The following is a 19,593-nucleotide window of genomic DNA, read 5'->3' as shown; positions in this document are numbered from 1 at the left end:
TCAGTTTGCAGGTGGAAACACCATCCCCAAACTTATGGGCATAGCTTTTCCAGTGCGTGCACAATGGCGTAACATTCCTTTTCGGTGACTGACCAGTGGCTTTCCCTCTCAGACAGTTTTTTACCGAGAAACACAACAGGATGGAATTTTTGATCTGGTCCTTCCTGCATTAAAACTGCTCTCACAACACGCTCAGATGCATCTGTGATTACTAGGAAAGGTTTGTCAAGGTCTGGTGTCCTTAGCACAGAGTCAGACATGAGTGTCGCTTTAAGCTGGTTAAAGGCCTTCTGACACTTTTCAGTCCACTGAACTGCATTTGGCTGTGTCTTTTTGGTTAGGTCTGTCAGTGGGGGTGGCAATTTGGCTGTAGTGCTGTACAAATTGCCTGTAATATCCGGCCAAGCCTAAGAAGGATTGGACCTGTTTCTTGGACTTTGGGACTGGCCACTTTTGGATAGCATCCACTTTGCCCTGTAGGGGGTTGTAGTTCCTTGACCCACCTGGCGTCCAAGGTAAGTCACTCTGTTTAGGCCTATTTGACACTTTTTAGCCTTAACAGTTAGTCCTGCCTCCCTTATTCGCTCAAAGACTTTTTGTAGATGTTTTGCCCTTGAATCAGAAAAGATGGGCACGTCATCAAGGTATGTGACTGCAGATTCTCCCAATCCCACTAGGAGACCATCTACAAGTTTCTGGAAGGTGGCGGGTGCATTTCTCAGCCCAAAAGGGAGCACATTAAATTCATACAGCCCTGCATGGGTGATGAAGGCTGACCTTTCCTAGGCGGGTTCATCTAGCGGTACTTGCCAGTACCCCTTGGTTAAGTCTAAAGTAGAGATGAACTGGGCACGTCCCAGTTTCTCTAATAGCTCATCTTTGCATAGCATTGGATCAATGGTCCTCAACGTTTTTGTGGCCAGTAGCACATTCATGTTTTCAGAAGAGTGTGGCGGGCACCAACAATTTTTCAAAGCTTATTTTGTATTTGTACATTAAATAATATGAAAAACATCATATTTAATATTACATAATATATGAATCTGAAAGATAAAAAGGGTAATTTTACATGTAAAAGGTATTAATTAAATTATTCTGCAATTACTCTTTCACCTTACTATGTGAATTTGCTCTTTTTTATCTACCTGTAAGAAAAATTAAGGGTTTTTTACAAAATAAATATCATAAACAGTTTTCATCTTATTTATTTTAAAAAAGTAAAACATTGTTGAACTGCTGGTCCAAATATATTTATTATTCTTACTTTAACATAGAATGAAGCCTGCAGCCCCGGAGTTCTCTGTCCCCAGCAGGCGTGGGGTCGTGGTTTCTCTCCGGCTTAAGCCACGGCCCCGCGCCTGCCGGGGACCGAGAACACTGGCGCCTGCAGCCCCGGGGAAGCTGGAGAGAAGCCGCAGTCCCACGTCTGCCAGGGACAGAGAACACCCGCAGCCTGCAGCCCCGGAGTTCTTGGTCCCCAGCAGGCACGGAGCTGCGGCTTCTCTCCCCTGCTGGGCACTAAGTGGGCGCACATAAATGCCCCGGTGGGCGCCATGGCGCCCAAGGGCACCACATTGGGAACCACTGCATTGGACAGTTGTCTGGGCGAGTCACAGCATTTAGCTTACGGTAGTCCATGCAAAAGTGTATTTCCCCATCTGGTTTGGGAACTAGAACCACTGGAGATGCCCATGCACTTTTAGAGGGGTGGATTACTCCCATCTGTAGCATGTTCTGGATCTCCCATTCTATAGCAGTTTTGGCTTGAGGAGCCACCTGGTAAGGTTGGGCTCTAATTGGGCGAGCATTACCTGTGTCAATGGAGTAGTATGCCCATTCTATCTGTCCTGGGGTGGCTGAGAACATCGGCACGAAGCTAGTGCACAGCTCCTTGATCTGCTGTTGCTGCATACGTCCGAAGGTCATGGAGAGGTTCACCTCTTCCATGTCACCGTCACTTTTTCCTTCGTAGTAGAAACCTTCAGACCACTCAGCGTCATCTCCTCCCTGGGCTGTAAACTGACAACCTTTAACTCTCTGGAATAAAAGGGCTTTAGAGAATTAACATGGTACACTTTAGGCTTTAGAGTTGAGGTGGGAGATGCTATGAGATAGTTAACAGCTACCAGGTGCTCTTGGATCATAAATGGCCAGTCCCACAATGCTTCCATCTTATGGGCCTGAAGCATCTTCAAGACCATGACCTGGTCCCCTAGTTTGAAGGAACATTCTCTGGCATGTTTATCATACCAGGCCTTTTGCTCTCTCTGAGCATCTTTTAGGTTTTCTCTAGCAATTGCTAAAGAGTTTCAGAGGGTGTTTTTAGGCTGTTTACAAAGTCCAGAACGTTAGTTCCTGGAGAAGACATAAACCCCTCCCATTGCTGCTTCACCAACTGTAATGGCCCCTTAACCTCACAGCCATACACAAGTTTAAATGGTAAAAATTGGGATGTGGTACAGCCCCGAAGGCAAAGAACAACTGCTGCAACACTAGGTCCCAATCATTGGAGTGTTCATTTATGAATTTATATATCATGGCCCCCAAAGTTCCGTTAAATTTCTCCACCAGGCCCTTGGTTTGATGGTGGTAAGGGGTGGCAACCAAGTGATTCACCCCATGAGCTTCCCACAGGTTTTTCATGGTCCCTGCCAGGAAATTAGTTCCCGAATCCGTAAGGATGTTGGTGGGCCAACCTACCTGGCAAAAATGTCTGTTAATGCCTGGCACGCACTTGTAGCCCTGGTGTTGCTTAGGGCTACTGCTTCTAGCCATTGGGTGGCAAAATCCATGAAAGTCAGTATGTACTGCTTTCCTCTGGGGGTCTTTTTTGGGAAAGGATCCAGAATATTCACAGCTACTCTCTGAAACAGAACCTCAATCATAGGGAGTGGCTGGAGAGGGGCTTTGACCTGGTCTTGGGTTTTCCCCACTCTTTGGCACACCTCACAAGACCGGACATAAGTAGAAATGTCCTTGCCCATCCCCTCCCAGTGGTAGGACTTCCCCAAAGGGTCTTTGGTCCTGTTCATCCGAGCATGGCCACTAGGATCGTGGACTAAGCTTTAGAGCTTTACCTGGTACTTAGTTGGAACTATCAACTGTGTCTGAGGATGCCAGTCTTCCTGGTGCCCACCAGAAAGAGTTTCCTTGTATAAAATTCCTCTTTCTACAACAAACCAGGATCGGTTAGAAGAGCTGAGAGGCGGTGGGTTGCTCCGTGCTGCCGTTCAAGCTCCCTGGAGGCTGTCATCTTCTTCCTGCTCAGCCTGGAATTGTTCCCTTGATGCTGGAGACATCCGTTCCTCACTGGATTGTGGACTTGGGCTTGGTCCCGCTGGAAGAGATGTAGGTGATGGGGCTGTTTCAGCTGACTGTGAACCACTCTCCGCTGGTGCACTGTGTGGTATTTCAGGCTCCAGCTGAGCCTCTTGCATTGGTTTAGCTGCTGCTGCCTGTGCGGGCTCCGTAGTGCCCTCTGGCGTTGGAGTTGCAGACGGGGTTGACGTGCTGGATTCAGTGCTGGCAATAGTTCTGGTGCTGGTTGCTCAGCCCATTCTGGTTCTGAGACTGGCTTTGGCTGGGTCTCTGGGACTGAATCCACTACAGCTGTTGCAGTCATTGGCAGGGGATCAGTTTCGGGCTCTGGTAACAGAGACTGGGCCCTGATGGACGGCTCAGGAACAGGGATAGGTGTGGAAGCTTGCTTAACCTGGCTGCAGGTGACCATTCCCACCCTCTTGGCTAGCTTCACATGGTTGGCCAACTCTTCCCCTAGCAACATGGGAATGGGATAATCATCATAGACTGCAAAAGTCCACATTCCTGACCAGCCCTTATACTGGACAGGTAACTTGGCTGTAGGCAAGTTTAAAGAGTTTGACATGAAGGATTGAATTGTCACTTGGGCCTCTGGGTTGATGAATTTAGGGTCCACTAAGGATTGATGACACCTGTGCTCCAGTGTCCCTCCACGCGATAACCTTCTTCCCACCCACACTCACAGTTTCCCTTCGCTCTGAGGGTATCTGGGAGGCATCTGGGCCTGGGGAACTTTGGTGTGATTCTGGTGTAAGGATCTGCAATCTGTTGGGGTTCTTGGGGCAGTTGGCCTTCGCATACCCCAGCTTAGTACATTTAAAACATTGCCCAGCTGACTGGTCACTGGGGCGAGGTGAGTTGCTGGAGACTGGTGTGGTGGGACGATAAGGTGTTTGGGGTTTTCCTTGTGATGTAGGCGGGGCTGTGGGCTGCCCCCAGTGGTAGGGTGTTGTTTCGGGTGGTCCCTTCTGGTATCCGCTCCAACTGATACTAGCTTTTCCGCCTCCTCCACTCATTTGGTTCCGATCTCCCCCGCCTCGATTACAGTTTTGGGCTTCCCATCTAGAATGTACCTTTCTATTTCCTCAGGAACACCCTCTAAGAACTGCTCCATTTGCATTAGTAAAGACAGATCTTCCAGAGATGTAACGTTTGCTCCTGATGTCCAGGCATCCCAATTTTTTACAATGTGGTAGGCATGTTGGGACAATGCCACGTCTGGTTTCCACCTTAGGGCTCTGAACTGCTGATGAGCATGCTCAGTGTTAGCCCCATTCTAATTCTGGCCTTTATAAAAAAGCGTTTATAGCTGTTCACGTGTTCCTTAGGCATTTCAGCTGCCACCTCTGCTAAGGGTCCACTGAGCTGCAGCTGCAGTGCCACCACATTCTGGTCTGTAGAGATGCTGTACTCAAGGCAGGCCCTTTCGAAATTTTCTAAGAAGGCCTCTGTATTATCGCCTTCCTTGCAGGTGGGGAATTATTTGGAATGGGGAGCGGTACCTGGAGAAGGATTGTTAGGGTTACCTGGTAGACCCAGCTTAGCCCTTTCCAGATATAAGCACTTCAGCTCTAACTCTGTATCCAAGTATTTTGCCTCCATTTCCGTCTCCAAGTATTTTGCCTGTTTTCTCTCCTCTGCTTCCAACTCCAAGCACTTTAAGGCCATCTGTCTTTCACGTTCTTTCTGTCTCTCTTCAGCTTTCAATCTGGCTAATTCTAGTTTCTTTTGGACCTCACTTTCTGTCATCGTAGCCTTCCTGCACTTAGCCTAGCCTAACCTGAGAGCTAGAAAGAAAAAAAAAAGAAAAAGTGTCCTTTTAAAAAAATATCTCCCTGGTTTTCAAGCCTAAAATAAAAAAAATTCCTCTTAATATCCTGAAGTCCGTGCTTCTGGTTCAAAATGATCCCACTGTGCTGCCACCATGTCAGGATTCCCTCCCCACTCTGAACTCTGGGGTACAGATGTGGGGACCCACATGAAGGACCCCCTAAGCTTATTTCTACCAGCTTAGGTGAAAACTTCCCCAAGGCACAAATCCTTTCCTTGTCCTTGGACAGTATTGCTGCCACCACCAAGTGATTTAGACAAAGATTCAGGAAAAGAACCACTTGGAGTTCCTATTTCCCCAAAATATCCCCCCAAGCCTCTTCACCCCCTTTCCTGGGGGGGCTTGAGAATAATATACCAATCAATCACCTTTAATAAAAGTACAGACCAGACTCTTTATTTTTAGGACACTAAAATCAATTAGGTTCTTAAAAGAAGAACTTTATTATAAGGAAAAATGTAAAAGAAGCACTTCTGTAAAATCAGGATGGAAGGTAATTTTATAGGCTGATAAAAAGAATTAAAACACAGAGGATTTCCCTCTAGGCTCAACTTTAAAGTTACAAAGACAGGAATAGAATAAACCTCCTTCTTAGCATAGGGAAAATTCACAAGCTAAAATAAAAGATAATCTAATGCATTTCCTTGCCTTTACTTACAATTTCTGTAATTTTAGATGTATCATTTTAGGGTATGTTTTCAAGAGATGGGTTACCTGCTTGGTCTCTCTCTCTTTCTCTCTCTCTCCAGAGGGAACCAACAGAGAACATAAACAACAACAACACCTCCCCTATGATTTAAAAGTATCTTCTTTTCCCATTGGTCCTTCTGGTCAGGTGCCAACTAGGTTAATTGAACTGATTAACCTTATTATATGTAAAATGATTCTGTACCTCTGGCCAGGAGGGATTTTATGTTACTTCATACATAAAGGTTATTACCCTTCCGTTTATATTTATGACAACAACCAATGTCCTAGTTGATGGGAGCCATCAAGATTCCAAACCACCATTAATGGCCCCCACTTTGCGTAATTACAATAGGATCTCAGAGTTATAGTTCATATTTCTAGTTTCAGATACAGGAATGATACATTTATACAAATAGGATGACCACACTCAGTAGATTATAAGCTTTGTAATGATACCTTCCAAGAGACCTTTTGCATGAAGCATATTTCAGTTACATTATATTCACACTTATTAGCATATTTTCATAAAAGCATATGGAGTGCAATGTCACAGGCTGGCCTGGTGGCCCAGCCATCTTTGCGGAGGGCTCAATGGTCCTCATGACAGAGCTGCCTGCGAGTGGCCAGTGTGCTGAGTTTGCTCATCAGTTTTGCTGTCTGGGTTTCACCTCTGGGGGCTCTGGCTCCTGCGCACCTGGCCGAGGGGGCGCACCCAAGTTCCCAGCAGCGCTGTGTCACACAGGGCACAGACGGACTCGCCTGGCCCTGCTAACCTGGTCTGGACGGGTGGGGTAGAGAAGTGTCCAACTGTTCCCCAGGGACCTAAGGGATATGTCAGCTCTCAGAGGAGCCCTAAATCCATAGAGGACAAGGGTGACTCTGGGTCTGGCCTGCAGGCCTTGGCCTGCACTAAGCAGGTTGATGAGAGCTGCACCGTCTCCTGCATGCCCCCTGGCATGGGGACAGATCTAGCCAAGGAGGAGAGAGGGGACGTGGCTGCAGACTAGCAGTGAGGTGCATAGTGTCTTCCCCGACTCTCAGGCACATCCGCAGTTCTCCGTATTAGTCAGCAGGAAACACTAATAAGCAGGACTCCCATTGTCTCCCCCTGTCCACATCTGTCTCCCTCCCAGCCTGCCTGGCAAGCACCCACCTGTCAGCCTTTTGCATGACTCTGGCACCCCACCAATCTGGTGCCTGCATGTGGCACTCACCACGGTCCATTCTGAAGCACAGCATTGGAGCTGGGGCAGAGCCTGGCAGTGGGCCATGCTGGCACCCATCTCACCCTACTGCAGCGAAAGCTGCTCCAGGCAAATGCCCCTTCCTGAGGATTCAGCCATGGCACTTGCCTCCAGGCACGCCTTCCATGCACAGGAAGGGTGCTGAGCTTGCCCAGCCCAGCAGGATTGCAGCCCCTTTGGCAGTGGGGTCACTCCTATACAGGGGGGTCAGGGCACTGGGAAGTTATGGCTGCAGGGTTGAAAGGGACTGAAGGAGTTGGGTGCCCAATGCCCAGGGAATCTCCACACCTTTGAAAACGCCAGTCTAGGTGACTTCTTCAAGGTCCATAGGAAGGCAGAGTTGGGAATAGAACTCAGGAATCCTGGCTGCCCTAGACCCTACTCCCTTCCAGCGTGGAGGGTGTCCTGGCTGCCAGTGCCATTTTGAGCACTAGACACGATCCCTTCCAGAGCCGAGAGTGGAACCCAGGAGTCCTGGTGCCAGTCCTTGCTCTCAGCACTAGCCACGTTGGCTTGTGGTTCCTTTGGTGGGACAGGAGAGTGAAACGTGTCCCAGGCTGTGCCAGCCAAGTCCTGCGCATCCCCCAAGGAAGTACAGGTGAACTGACGCATGCAGTGCTCCTTTCCGCTAGTTACAGCCCCAGGCCAGGAGCCGGATATGCTGTCCCAGCACTGAGCCAGCCGCAGTCAGCCCCCGCCCCCAGCCCAGCTGGGGGTGTCAGGGAAATGCAGTCACCCTATGGCGGGGCTGGGAGGAGAAGCTGCTCAGATGGGGCTAGCACTGGGCCGGGAGCTTGGTACAAGCTGGCAAACAGCACTGGGAAGCCTGCAACGGGAGTGGGCAGCTTTACTTTGCCCCCACAGCTGGGCAATGCCACTCCAATCTGCTCATGCTTTCTGTGCTGCGGGGGCTGTTGGCCTCGGCTGTCCCCTAACCACTAGGAGTTCATTGTTCCCGAGGTGAGAAGTCACTGTGTGGAGTTCCCTGCCACCTGGGCTCATAGGCCACGTCCAGTGAGTGGGTCGTCCTACAGCCATTCACGCAGGCTGGCGGCTGGTTCTCAATTCTCATGCTGTAGGACAGCAGCTACAGGAACCCTCAGCCCCACCATGGACACCCCTTGCTACATACATTAGTGGGAAGGGGACTTTAGCCTTTTTCTGGAGCATCAAGAGTTCTCCATTGCCAGGGTCTGGCTCGTGGTCCAGGCCCACCCAGCACAGCCCATGTTCAAGGTGACGGGCCCAGCACTGCCGTTTGTCGGGGGAGCCGGTGTTGAGGGATGGGGTTTGTCTCAGACTCTGCTTCCCACAACCCCCTCCTTGCTCCCCAGAGCGTGTCCCGGTGTCTCTCCCCTCCAGCCTGCTGCAGCTCTGTGCTTAGGCCCAGGGATGGCCAGCAGCTGTGGGCTGGTGGCCCTGGGCACACAGCCAAAGCGGCACAGGCAGTGAGTGATGTTGACTGAATTCCCTTCCAGCGCGTGATCCGCAGCCGCAGCCAGTCCATGGATGCCGTGGGCCTCAGCAGCAAGAAGCAGAACACAGTGTCCACCAGCCACAGCGGCAGCTTCAGCCACAACAACCCAGACATGGCCAAAACCACAGGCATAGTGAGTGTGACCGTCCCCGCATCCCTGCTGGGCCTGCTTCTGCTCTGAGCCCCGCCCCCTGCTCTGAGCCCCACCTGTGTGACCCCATCTGCTCTGAGCCCTGCCCCCTGCTCTGAGCCCCGCCCCTTGCTCTGAGCCCCACCTGTGTGACCCCATCTGCTCTGAGCCCCGTCCCCTGCTCTGAGCCCCACCTGTGTGACCCCATCTGCTCTGAGCCCCGCCCCCTGCTCTGAGCCCCACCTGTGTGACCCCATCTGCTCTGAGCCCCGCCCCTGCTCTGAGCCCCACCTGTGTGACCCCATCTGCTCTGAGCCCCGCCCCTGCTCTGAGCCCCACCCCCTGCTCTGAGCCCCACTGTCAGACCCCATCCTGCCATGAGCCCCGCCCCTGCTCTGAGCCCCACCTGTCTGACCCCATTCTGCTCTGAGCCCCGCCCCCTGCTCTGAGCCCCGCCCCTTGCTCTGAGCCCCACCTGTGTGACCCCATCTGCTCTGAGCCCCGCCCCCTGCTCTGAGCCCCACCTGTGTGACCCCATCTGCTCTGAGCCCCGCCCCCTGCTCTGAGCCCCACCTGTGTGACCCCATCTGCTCTGAGCCCCGCCCCTGCTCTGAGCCCCACCTGTGTGACCCCATCTGCTCTGAGCCCCGCCCCTGCTCTGAGCCCCACCCCCTGCTCTGAGCCCCACTGTCAGACCCCATCCTGCCATGAGCCCCGCCCCTGCTCTGAGCCCCACCTGTCTGACCCCATTCTGCTCTGAGCCCCGCCCCCTGCTCTGAGCCCCGCCCCTTGCTCTGAGCCCCACCTGTGTGACCCCATCTGCTCTGAGCCCCGCCCCCTGCTCTGAGCCCCACCTGTGTGACCCCATCTGCTCTGAGCCCCGCCCCCTGCTCTGAGCCCCACCTGTGTGATCCCATCTGCTCTGAGCCCTGCCCCTGCTCTGAGCCCCACCTGTGTGACCCCATCTGCTCTGAGCCCCGCCCCTGGTCTGAGCCCCACCCTCTGCTCTGAGCCCCACTGTCAGACCCCATCCTGCCATGAGCCCCGCCCCTGCTCTGAGCCCCACCTGTCTGACCCCATTCTGCTCTGAGCCCCGCCCCTGCTCTGAGCCCCACCTGTGTGATCCCATCTGCTCTGAGCCCCGCCCCTGCTCTGAGCCCCACCTGTGTGACCCCATCTGCTCTGAGCCCCACCTGTGTGACCCCATCTGCTCTGAGCCCCACCCCCTGCTCTGAGGCCCACCTGTGTGACCCATCTGCTCTGAGCCCCACCTGTGTGACCCCATCTGCTCTGAGCCCCACCCCCTGCTCTGAGCCCCACCTGTCTGACCCCATTCTGCTCTGAGCCCCGCCCCTGCTCTGAGCCCCACCTGTGTGATCCCATCTGCTCTGAGCCCCGCCCCTGCTCTGAGCCCCACCTGTGTGACCCCATCAGCTATGAGCCCCACCTGTGTGACCCCATCTGCTCTGAGCCCCGCCCCTGCTCTGAGCCCCACCTGTGTGACCCCATCTGCTCTGAGCCCCGCCCCCTGCTCTGAGGCCCACCTGTGTGACCCCATCCTGCTCTGATCCCTGCCCCTTGCTCTGAGCCCTGTCTGACCCCATTCTGCTCTGAGCCCCGCCCCCTGCTCTGAGGCCCACCTGTGTGACCCCATCCTGCTCTGATCCCTGCCCCTTGCTCTGAGCCCTGTCTGACCCCATTCTGCTCTGAGTCCCGCCCCCTGCTCTGAGCCCCACCTGTTTGACCCCATTCTGCTCTGAGCCCCACCCCTTGCTTTGAGCCCCACCCCTTGCTGTGAGCCCCACCTGTCTGACCCCATTCTGCTCTGAGCCCCACCCCCTGCTCTGAGCCCCACCTGTGTGACCCCATCCTGCTCTGATCCCCGCCCCTTGCTTTGAGCCCTGTCTGACCCCATTCTGCTCTGAGCCCCGCCCCTTGCTCTGAGCCCCACTTGTCTGACCCCATTCTGCTCTGAGCCCCTCCCCCTGCTCTGAGCCCCGCCCCTGAGCCCCACTTGTCTGATCCCATTCTGCTCTGAGCCCCGCCCCCTGCTCTGAGCCCCACCTGTCTGACCCCATTCTGCTCTGAGCCCGACCCCTGCTCTGAGTCCCACTTGTCTGACCCCATTCTGCTCTGAGCCCTGCCCCTGGACCTGAGCCCACCCCCTGCTTTGAGCCCCACAGCTTTAACTCCCCATTGTGTGGCCAAGCCCACCCAGCAGGCTGTGTGGTCTAGTGGTTAGCATAGGGGAGCTTGTATTCAGGATTCCTAGGTTCCTTGCCCGGCTCTGTCACTGACTGGCTGTGACGTGGGGTGAGTCATAGCCTCGCTCTGTGCCTCAGTTTCCCCATCTGTACCAGGGAGAGAGTGGGGGCTGTGAGGCATACTGATCGATGCCTGCAAAGTGCATGGAGACCCCGGAGGGAAGGGGCTAGGGAAGGGCAAAGCACCGGTGTCTGTCCCCACTGGGAGCGGGAAGAGGAAACACTAGCTTCAGGATGTGAGTTCACCGTCCTCAGAACCAGCCCACTGCCAAATTCTTAGGTGCTGCCGCTATCGTGTGGCCATGCCACGCACCGCACTGCACCTCACTGCACTGCGCTGCAGCTCAGTTTACAATCCAGCAGCCAAGCCCTGCACCCGTCTGCGGTTCCCCCCTTGTCCAGTGATGGCCCTGGCCCTGCTTGGTGAGGGCAACAGCCAGAGAAGGTCTGAGGGATGTACAGGATGTGCCAGCTACTGTGCATGTTGGGCAAAAGAGGGCTTGATTGCCAGGGCCGGCGCTACCATTTAGGCGACCTAGGCAATGGCCTAGGGCGCCAGAATTTTGGGGGGGCGCTATTTTGCAGGGGGGGACGGCACGCGCGTCCAGTGGACTTACCACAGTTATGCCGGTGGACGGTCCGCTGCTGGAAAGGCTCCAGTGGAGCTGCCGCAGTCATTTCGGCGGACGGTGCGCTGGTCTAAAGGCTCCGGTGGCCTGCGGCAAGTCCACCGGAGCCTTTAGACCAGCGGACCGCCTGCCGGCATGACTGCAGCAGCTCCACCGGAGTTTTTCCAGCAGCGGACTGTCCGCCGGCATGACTGCGGTAGGTCCACTGGAGCCCTGGGGGGCGGCAAAATGGCCGTCCGCCTAGGGCATCAGAAACCCTGGCGCCGCTCCTGTTGATTGCATTAAATGTCCATGTGCCCCCAAAGGAGGAATGAGGCCCCAAAGTTTGGCAGGGAAGGAGATGGGGCTGCACTTGGTGGATAATTTGCCTGCTGGTGTTACTGCCCTGGAATGCCAGGGCTCCACGGCTGTGCTGAGCGCAGCAATGGCCAGTCCCCCAGCATGGGCTCCTGCTCCTACGGAAAGCCATGGCCACGCTGCCGGTCCTGGCAGTGACAGCAGGAGCTGAGACCCCGATGCCCAGGGATGGTTGGCTGGGCCTCAGGGGAGGAGAGGTGCCAGCAATCTGGGGTTCTGTCCCTAGCTTGGACATTGACTTGCAGTGTAGCCTTAGACAAACCATGGCCTCCTCTGTGCCTCAGTTTCCCCAATTGTGAGAGATTGACCTGCCTGGGGCGGGGTGGAAGGAAGAGTTTGCTTTTGTCTGCAAAAGTTGCCTTGAGCTAGCCCCCTTCTTTTCTGTGTCATGCAGCCCTGCCCCCTTTCCCAGCTGCTCCCCACCCACCCTCCTCTCTCCCCACTGTGCAAGCTCCACAACACCCTCTCAGGCCTTCCCATGAGAGCTGCCAACTCCAAATCAACCATCCAGAGCCAGTAGCTGCTCAGTGGGGATCCCCACCACAGATACAGTGTCTCCCCGCACAGGCCACCATGACACCCACATGCTCACCCGGTGACGGGCAGCTACAGGGTGCTGTTAACAAGCCCTGTTACGATGGTCAAGCCATTTTTTTTGCATGACTCTCTTCTCTTTTTCTCCCCCCTCTTCTCCCTCTCCCCCGCTCTGCTTCTCTCCTCTGTCTGCTTGCCAGTCATTGCTTGTCCCTGGAAAAGTGCCAAGTAGGTGTGGACGTCGAGGCAGCGCCATAGGGATAGGAACCATAGAAGAGGTTGATGTCTCTCTCGCTCTCTTTCTCTCTCTCCCCCACCCCCGGAGCCAGCGCTGTACATGTGATGGGGGAGCTGGGCCGCGGTGGGGACATTGGCTGGCTGGGCCTGGATGCCATCCCAGCATGCAGGGCAGCCCGGCTGGGCCTCTGGTGCTGCAGGGAGGTGCTGGGAGCCCAGCTTCTCTGCAGCTAAGTTCGGGGGGTTGGGTAGGGAGAGAGGCATGTCAGCGTCCCTGGCACCTGCTGCTTTCACCCTGCTTGGGTATTGGCACCCACAGTCCCTTGGTCCTGCGGCCTCCCCTCCTCTTAGCCCAGCGCCTTTCCTCTCCTCAGGCCCAGCAACGTGTAGCGATTCCCCCTCCAGCCCTCTGCCCCAAGCTTGGCCTCACTGCAGAGTGAACTGGGGTTCTCACCCGCCTTGCCCCTCCCGCTCCCTCTGCACATGCCAGGCCGTGGCTGTGGCTGACCCGGCGGGTACAGACGGAGCTCCAGTGTGCAGCACTCGTCAGCTGCTACAGTGACCACTCTGCAGTGAGGCTGCAGCTAGCTGCCAGTGGTGCCAGTCTGCAGGAGCATCCCACCATAGCTGCTGTGCCCGGAAGGACAGATGAATTCTCCTGCTATCCATTGAGAAGGTGTTCACAGAGCAGCACAGCGCAGTCCAGCCCCCTGCAGTGCGACAAGCCCAGCAGGGGAGACTTATGCCACAGTGTGGCCGAGCTCCCCGGGGCTGAGCCGACTCCAGAGGAGTCTCTGGGCATACACCCCTCAGGCTAACCACAATGCAGACAGCCCCCCTGCCCAGTGAGATGCCAGCAGGAGGCTAGTGCCCACAGCCCAGCCCTGCTTGTTCCCACATGGCCCCCTCGCCTTCCCTTCACCTTGGCCGAGGGCTAACAAATGTTAATTCATTGACACGACTGGGTCCCCAGCTGGGCTAGCCCCTCTGCATAACTGGGGTCAATCCAGACTGCTCTCCACCCTGTCCCCAGCCAGTGTCGCTGGTTCCAAGTTGAGATCCAGCTATGGACACAGCCGCCGTGCATGGCCCTGCCTGAGCTGGCAGGCAGTGCAAGCCAGTGGTTAGAGAAAGGGGCATGGGAGTACCGACTCCTGTGTTCTTCTGTCTGTCACAGCACCTCGCTGTGCCTCAGTTTCCCCACCTCTACAAGGGGGGTGATGGTACCTTCCTCACAGGGCTTTGGTCCAGTCCATGCAGTACTTGGAGATCCTCAGGTGAAAGGTGCCAGAGATGGATGCAGGGCTTTGCAAAGGGCTGTGACTGCTTCAAGCTGTGCTGGAGTGCCCCACAGGCCCGGGTCACCTCTCCCCATGTCAGGAAGCCCAGCTGAGAGGCCATGCTATCTGCCAGGTGCTGCCCCTCCAGCCCCTCTGGCATGGTGCAGGCACCCCAGCAGTACCCCTCCAATGCTGGGCACTGTCGGTTGGACAGATGCTCACTCCCCCATAGCATCAGGCACCCAGACCCCATCAGCCCTGCCCAGCCCCAGTCTCTGCCCCATGGCTAGCAGCTGGCACCATGCAATGGGGCAGAGTCATCGCCCAATTCCTCCTCTCCACCCGGCCCCCTGGCACTCTGATGGGGCTCCAGCTGGAGGAGGCTCTAAGCCTGATGCCCAGCACTGGTGGCACCCAGGGCTCCCTAGTGGGAGATGTGTGTGAGCAGTAACCCATGCGACCCGGCTAAGCAGGGGACTCCGGTGCCCTGGCAAACGCTGTAGGGGGAGCAGCCCTTGGGATGGGGGCACCTGCCCATTGCAGGGTTGGCTCCAGTGAGGAGCAAGGTGGCAGTGTCCCGCGGGGAGTCAGAGCTTCCCAGCACTGTCTGGCTGATGGGATCAAGTCTTTTCCAGTCGCTGATTGTTCCTGGGAAGAGCCCGACACGGAAGAAATCTGGCCCCTTCAGCCCCCGGAGAAGCAGTGCCATCGGCATTGAGAACATCCAAGAGGTGCAGGAGAAAAGGTGGGTGAAGCCCTGGCAGAGGAGGAGCAGGGGCACCAAGACCTGCAAGAGGGAGCACCAGCTCCATTCACCCCCCACCCCAGGAAGAGACAACTGGGTCCCACCTGCCCTGCCCCAGCCGCGTTGTGCTGCACCCGTGCCAATGGGTGACAGGGCACAGCAGGGGCAGGGAGTAGAGTGATGGGGAGGAGGAGGGAGGGGCCACCTCAGTGAGCACAGAGAGCCTCCCCGGTGGCTACGCGGCTCCGTCTCTCCGAGGCTGCTCCCAGCAGACTGCCGGGGTGGGGCGGGGCAGGGCGGGCAGGCTGGGTATGTGCTCTCCCTGTGAGGGCAGCTTCCTGCAGTTCACCCCGATTTCAGCCTGGCTTAGACCCCAAGGGGAGTGGGGATGCTGCCAAGCACTGCCAGGGCCAGGCCAGCCTGGCCACAGCCGGGGTTTGTGCTTCACTGCTGCTGGCACTGAGCCCGGGAGACCAGGACAGGGTCACCAGTCACCAAGCCAGCCCTGCCATGCTATGGGCGGGAAAATCTTGGTGCCCCCTGGGAGGGCAGCTGGGTCTGAGAGCTGCCCAGCAGCGAGCATGGCTCCCCCCGCTCTGGCCCAAGCATGTCCCTGGTGCCTCTCACAGGGAGAACCCAGCAGGTCCTCAGAAGACGCCTGACAGCGGCCCCATGTCCCAGGAGCCCAAGTCGGAGAACTCGTCCAACCAGAGCTCTCCAGAGATGCCCACCACGAAGAACAAGTCAGTTCCTCCTTGGCCCAGGGCTGGGATTCCCAGGGAGCCACATGGGCTGTCAGCAGAGAGCGAGAGCATTTCCTACGTGGGGTGCTGGGCTGGGGGGCAGAGGGTCCTTTTCACTTGATCTGCACTCATTTGCTGTACTCTGAAAATGCCCATCAGAGGGTGGTCCAGACCCAGCCCTGCCGCAGGGCTCTGGGCACCCGTGGGTGGGACCAGGAAAAGAGACTTGTCCAGGGGCAGCCAGTAAGGGGTCTGAGTTCCCTGTCTCGCCAAGGGTGGGGGAGGGGGAGAATGGGACATGTTGGAGGGTGCTGGGTCTCACTGCCCTGTGTCTCAGGGTGGGGGCATAGGAGGGTGCGGGGTCTCACTGCCCTGTGTCCTGGGGGGCGGGGTGGAGGGGGTGCTGGGTCTCACTGCCCTGTGTCCTGGGGGGTGGGGTGGAGGGGGTGCTGGGTCTCACTGCCCTGTGTCCTCGGAGGGGGGTGTGGAGGGGGTGCTGGGTCTCACTGCCCTGTGTCCTGGGGTGTGTGTGGAGGGGGTGCTGGGTCTCACTGCCCTGTATCTTTGGGGAGGGTTAGGGGGGTGCTTGGTCTCACTGCCCTGTGTCTCAGGGTGGGGGCATAGGAGGGTGCTAGGTCTCACTGCCCTGTGTCCTGGGGTGTGTGTGGAGGGGGTGCTGGGTCTCACTACCCTGTGTCCTGGGGTGTGTGTGGAGCGGGTGCTGGGTCTCACTGCCCTGTATCTTTGGGGAGAGTTAGGGGGGTGCTCGGTCTCACTGCCCTGTGTCTCAGGGTGGGGGCATAGGAGGGTGCTAGGTCTCACTGCCCTGTGTCCTGGGGTGTGTGTGGAGGGGGTGCTGGGTCTCACTACCCTGTGTCCTGGGGTGTGTGTGGAGCGGGTGCTGGGTCTCACTGCCCTGTATCTTTGGGGAGGGTTAGGGGGGTGCTAGATCTCACTGCCCTGTGTCCTGGGGTGTGTGTGGAGGAGGTGCTGGGTCTCACTGCCCTGTATCTCAGGGTGGGGGCATAGGGGGTGTCTTGGGGTGTGGGTTAGGGGGGTGCTGGGTCTCACTGCCCTGTGTCTCAGGGTGGGGGCATAGGGGGTGTCTTGGGGGTAGTTTAGGGGGGTGCTGGGTCTCAGTATCCTGTGTCTTGGAGGGTCACAGAGTGGGTGCTGTGTCTCACAGCCCAGTGTCTCAGGGAACATAGGGTTTCACTGCCCTTGTCTTGAGGGGGGGAGAGAGTTTAGGGGGGTGTTGGGTCTGACTGACCTCTCTCTTGGAGGGGTACGGAGGGGTGCTGGGCCTGACTGCCCTGTGTCTCGGGAGGGTATGTGAGGGTGTTGGGTCTCACTGCCCTGTGTCTTAGTGGGGAGTTTTGGGGGGTGCTGGGTCTCACTGCCCAGTGTCTCAGGGTGGGGGCATAGGGGGTGTCTTGGGTGTGGGTTAGGGGGGTGCTGGCTCTCACTGCCCTGTGCCTTAGTGGGGAGTTTTGGGGAGTGCTGGGTCTCACTGCCCAGTGTCTTGGGGGGCACGGGGTGTCACGGAGTCACCAAGGCGATACTCTGGAACTATTCCCTACGAAGCCAGACAGGACTCTGGGGGAGCCTCCTCTCTCTGTCTCCAGGGCAAGAAGCTTACACAGCTTCGACCTTCCCAGGTCTGACCTCGGAGCATTCAGCATCCTCTGTCCCACCATGCACTTCCCGCAGCAAGTCCGCCCTGGCAGGGTCCTGGGGAAGCCAGAGGGTCCTGCACCCCAACTCCGCAGTCAGCAGTGACTCTCAGCCAGCCAGTAAAACAGGTTAATTAGTCAACAGGAACACAGGGTAGGACAGATCTTGTTAGCACAGAAATCAGTGACTTTCAGCCAAGTCCATCTTGCGGGGCGGGGAGCCCAGAGCCTGGGCTCTGGTCCTCCCGCTGAGCCCCAAGCCAGCCCACACTTTCAGCTGCCTGGCCTCTGCCCTGCCTGTTCCTCCTCCTCAGGCCTTTGTCTCGCTTCCCAGGCCAAGAGTCACCTGGTCGCAGCCCCCTCCTGGGTCTCAGGTTACGAAGGGGCGGCCGTAGCACCCATGCAGGGAGCTGAAGCAACTCCCACAAGTCACACACACTTAATCCCACCACCTAGACATTGGTGCAATACACATGCAAAACTGTAAGGCTCACATACAACATAGCAAGGGGAAATCCCCACTTTGTCACATCTCTCCCCCCTTTGAGGCCAAGCTGAGCGGGGTCACCTTAGCCAGTGACCTGGGGAAGCTCAGGCCCCCCTCTCCAGAAGATAGCATCAACTATAACATTTGCACTCTCCATTTCACAATCCTGGGAGGACAGACTCCACCGCAGGAGCTTGGCATTGGCCCCTCTCATCTGGTGCAGCCACGGCAGGGCGAGTGGTCCAAGTACATGGGGAAGCGCCACCCAAATAGATCTGGCTGCAGCCTTTTAGGGGCCCACTCCATGGCCAGGCACTCCTTCTCTATAGCTGCATAGCCCTGCTCCCAGGGCTGCAGATTCCTGCTTAGGTACATGATGGGGTGTTTCTCCCTCTTTGCATTGTCCTGCCCCAGCACCGCGCCCAGCCCTGTGTGTGGGGCATGGGTGAACACCATAAAGGTCTTGTCAAAGTCTGGGTTTCCCAGCACTGGGCCCTTGACCAGATCCTCGTTCAGCACGCAGAGAGCCCTCTGGCACTGCCCGGTCCAGACCAGCTTGTCTGGCTTCCCCTTCTTGCCTAGCCCAGTGATGGGGGCAGCTCGGGAGCTCAAGTGGGGTACCAACCTCCGCTGGTTCCACGCCATCCCTGGATGTGGTTCTTGGTCTGGGGAACAGGCCAATCTCTGATCGCCTCCACCGTGGCCGCCTCTGGCTTTAGGCAGCCACTCCCCACCTTGTGGCCCAGGTACGACACCACTGCCACCCCCACCTGGCACATCCCAGCTTTTACAGTCAGCCCTGCCTCCTGGAGATGCCCCAGCCCCCTCTTCATCTGGGACACCTCATCCTCCCAGGTCTGGCTAATGGCACAAATATCATCAATGTCCGGAAGGGTAAAATTCTCCATCCCCCTCAGTGACTGATCCACCTGGTGTTGGTAGGTGACCGGTGCCTCCTTGAGGCCAAAAGATAGGACTAGGGACTTGTACAGCCCCTAAGGGGTGATAAAAGCAGGTTTCAACCTGGCATCTGTGAGTAGCCTTTGGTGAAATCCCTGGTCATGGGGTACCAAGTCCCCCCCAACTTGTCTAGGATCTCATCAGGCCTCGATATGGGCAGACATGGTGAAGGCCTTGAGCTTCTGACAGGCCACACAGAATCGGCCCATCTTTCCTGGGGACCACGGGAGAGGCCCTGGGAGAGGGCCCCGGGGCTGGTGGGTGGCTGGATCACCCCTAAAGAGAGCATGTATCTGACCTCTCCCTCCTGGGCTGTGTTCCCCGTTACTCTGAATGGGGAACACCTGCCGGGAGGGTCGGCTCCCATTTCCACCCAGTGGACAGCTCGGTTAGTGAGCCCAGGCTGATTGGAAAACAGTTGTGGGTATGAATGCAGCATCTCTCTGATCTCTGCCTGCTGGGCAGGGTTAGCTAGTCAGAGAGGGGAACTGATTCCAGCAAGGGGCCGGCTCTGGTCTCAGGGAAGAGACCCACCAGGGGATCTTCCCCCTTCTCCCCATGGCCACACACGGCCAGTACCAGCCTCTCCCTGTCACAGTTCGGCTCCATCATGTTGACCTTGTCCCCTGGTGGCTGTGAGCCCGACTGGGCAGTTCCACCACATCGTTCTTCTCATTCACCTGCTTGATGACCTTGAAGGGCCCGTCCCAGGCAGCTTGCAGTTTATTCTTCCTCACCGGGACGAGACCCCTCCCCTGGTTCCTGGTACTATAGGCTGAGTGGTCGTACCGGACCTGCCTCCCTTGGGCCCTGGCTAGGTTCTCCCTGGCCAGACCCATGAGCTCAGTGAGCTTTTCCCGGAAAGTCAGTACATGCTCCACCACTGATTCTCCATCAAGGGAGGCCTCCCCCTCCTATTCATCCCTCACCAAGTCCAGGGCCACCTTCTGGAAAGGCTCCTCCATGACAAGCAGGTGTCCCAAAGCTGCTT

At 56.6% G+C, this 19,593-nt stretch overlaps 1 protein-coding gene across 8 annotated transcripts in view; it reads left to right on the top strand.

The window, feature by feature from the left end:
- The window catches only part of RAP1GAP (RAP1 GTPase activating protein), a 214,217-nt gene that overhangs the window by 177,863 nt on the left and 16,761 nt on the right, over positions 1–19,593 (top strand). For 7 of the 8 annotated variants that reach the window (XM_030537282.1, XM_030537281.1, XM_030537278.1 and 4 more), the window contains 4 exons: positions 8,565–8,696; positions 12,678–12,755; positions 14,630–14,739; positions 15,369–15,482. In XM_030537282.1, coding sequence (XP_030393142.1) covers positions 8,565–8,696; positions 12,678–12,755; positions 14,630–14,739; positions 15,369–15,482 — 434 coding nt within the window. The remainder of the gene's footprint in view (positions 1–8,564; positions 8,697–12,677; positions 12,756–14,629; positions 14,740–15,368; positions 15,483–19,593) is intronic. The other variant, XM_030537279.1, reaches the window with a different exon arrangement.

The sequence above is a fragment of the Gopherus evgoodei genome, chromosome 18, assembly GCF_007399415.2.
Source record: "Gopherus evgoodei ecotype Sinaloan lineage chromosome 18, rGopEvg1_v1.p, whole genome shotgun sequence".
NCBI lineage: Eukaryota > Metazoa > Chordata > Testudines > Testudinidae > Gopherus > Gopherus evgoodei.
This window is presented reverse-complemented; position numbering and strand designations above follow the sequence as displayed.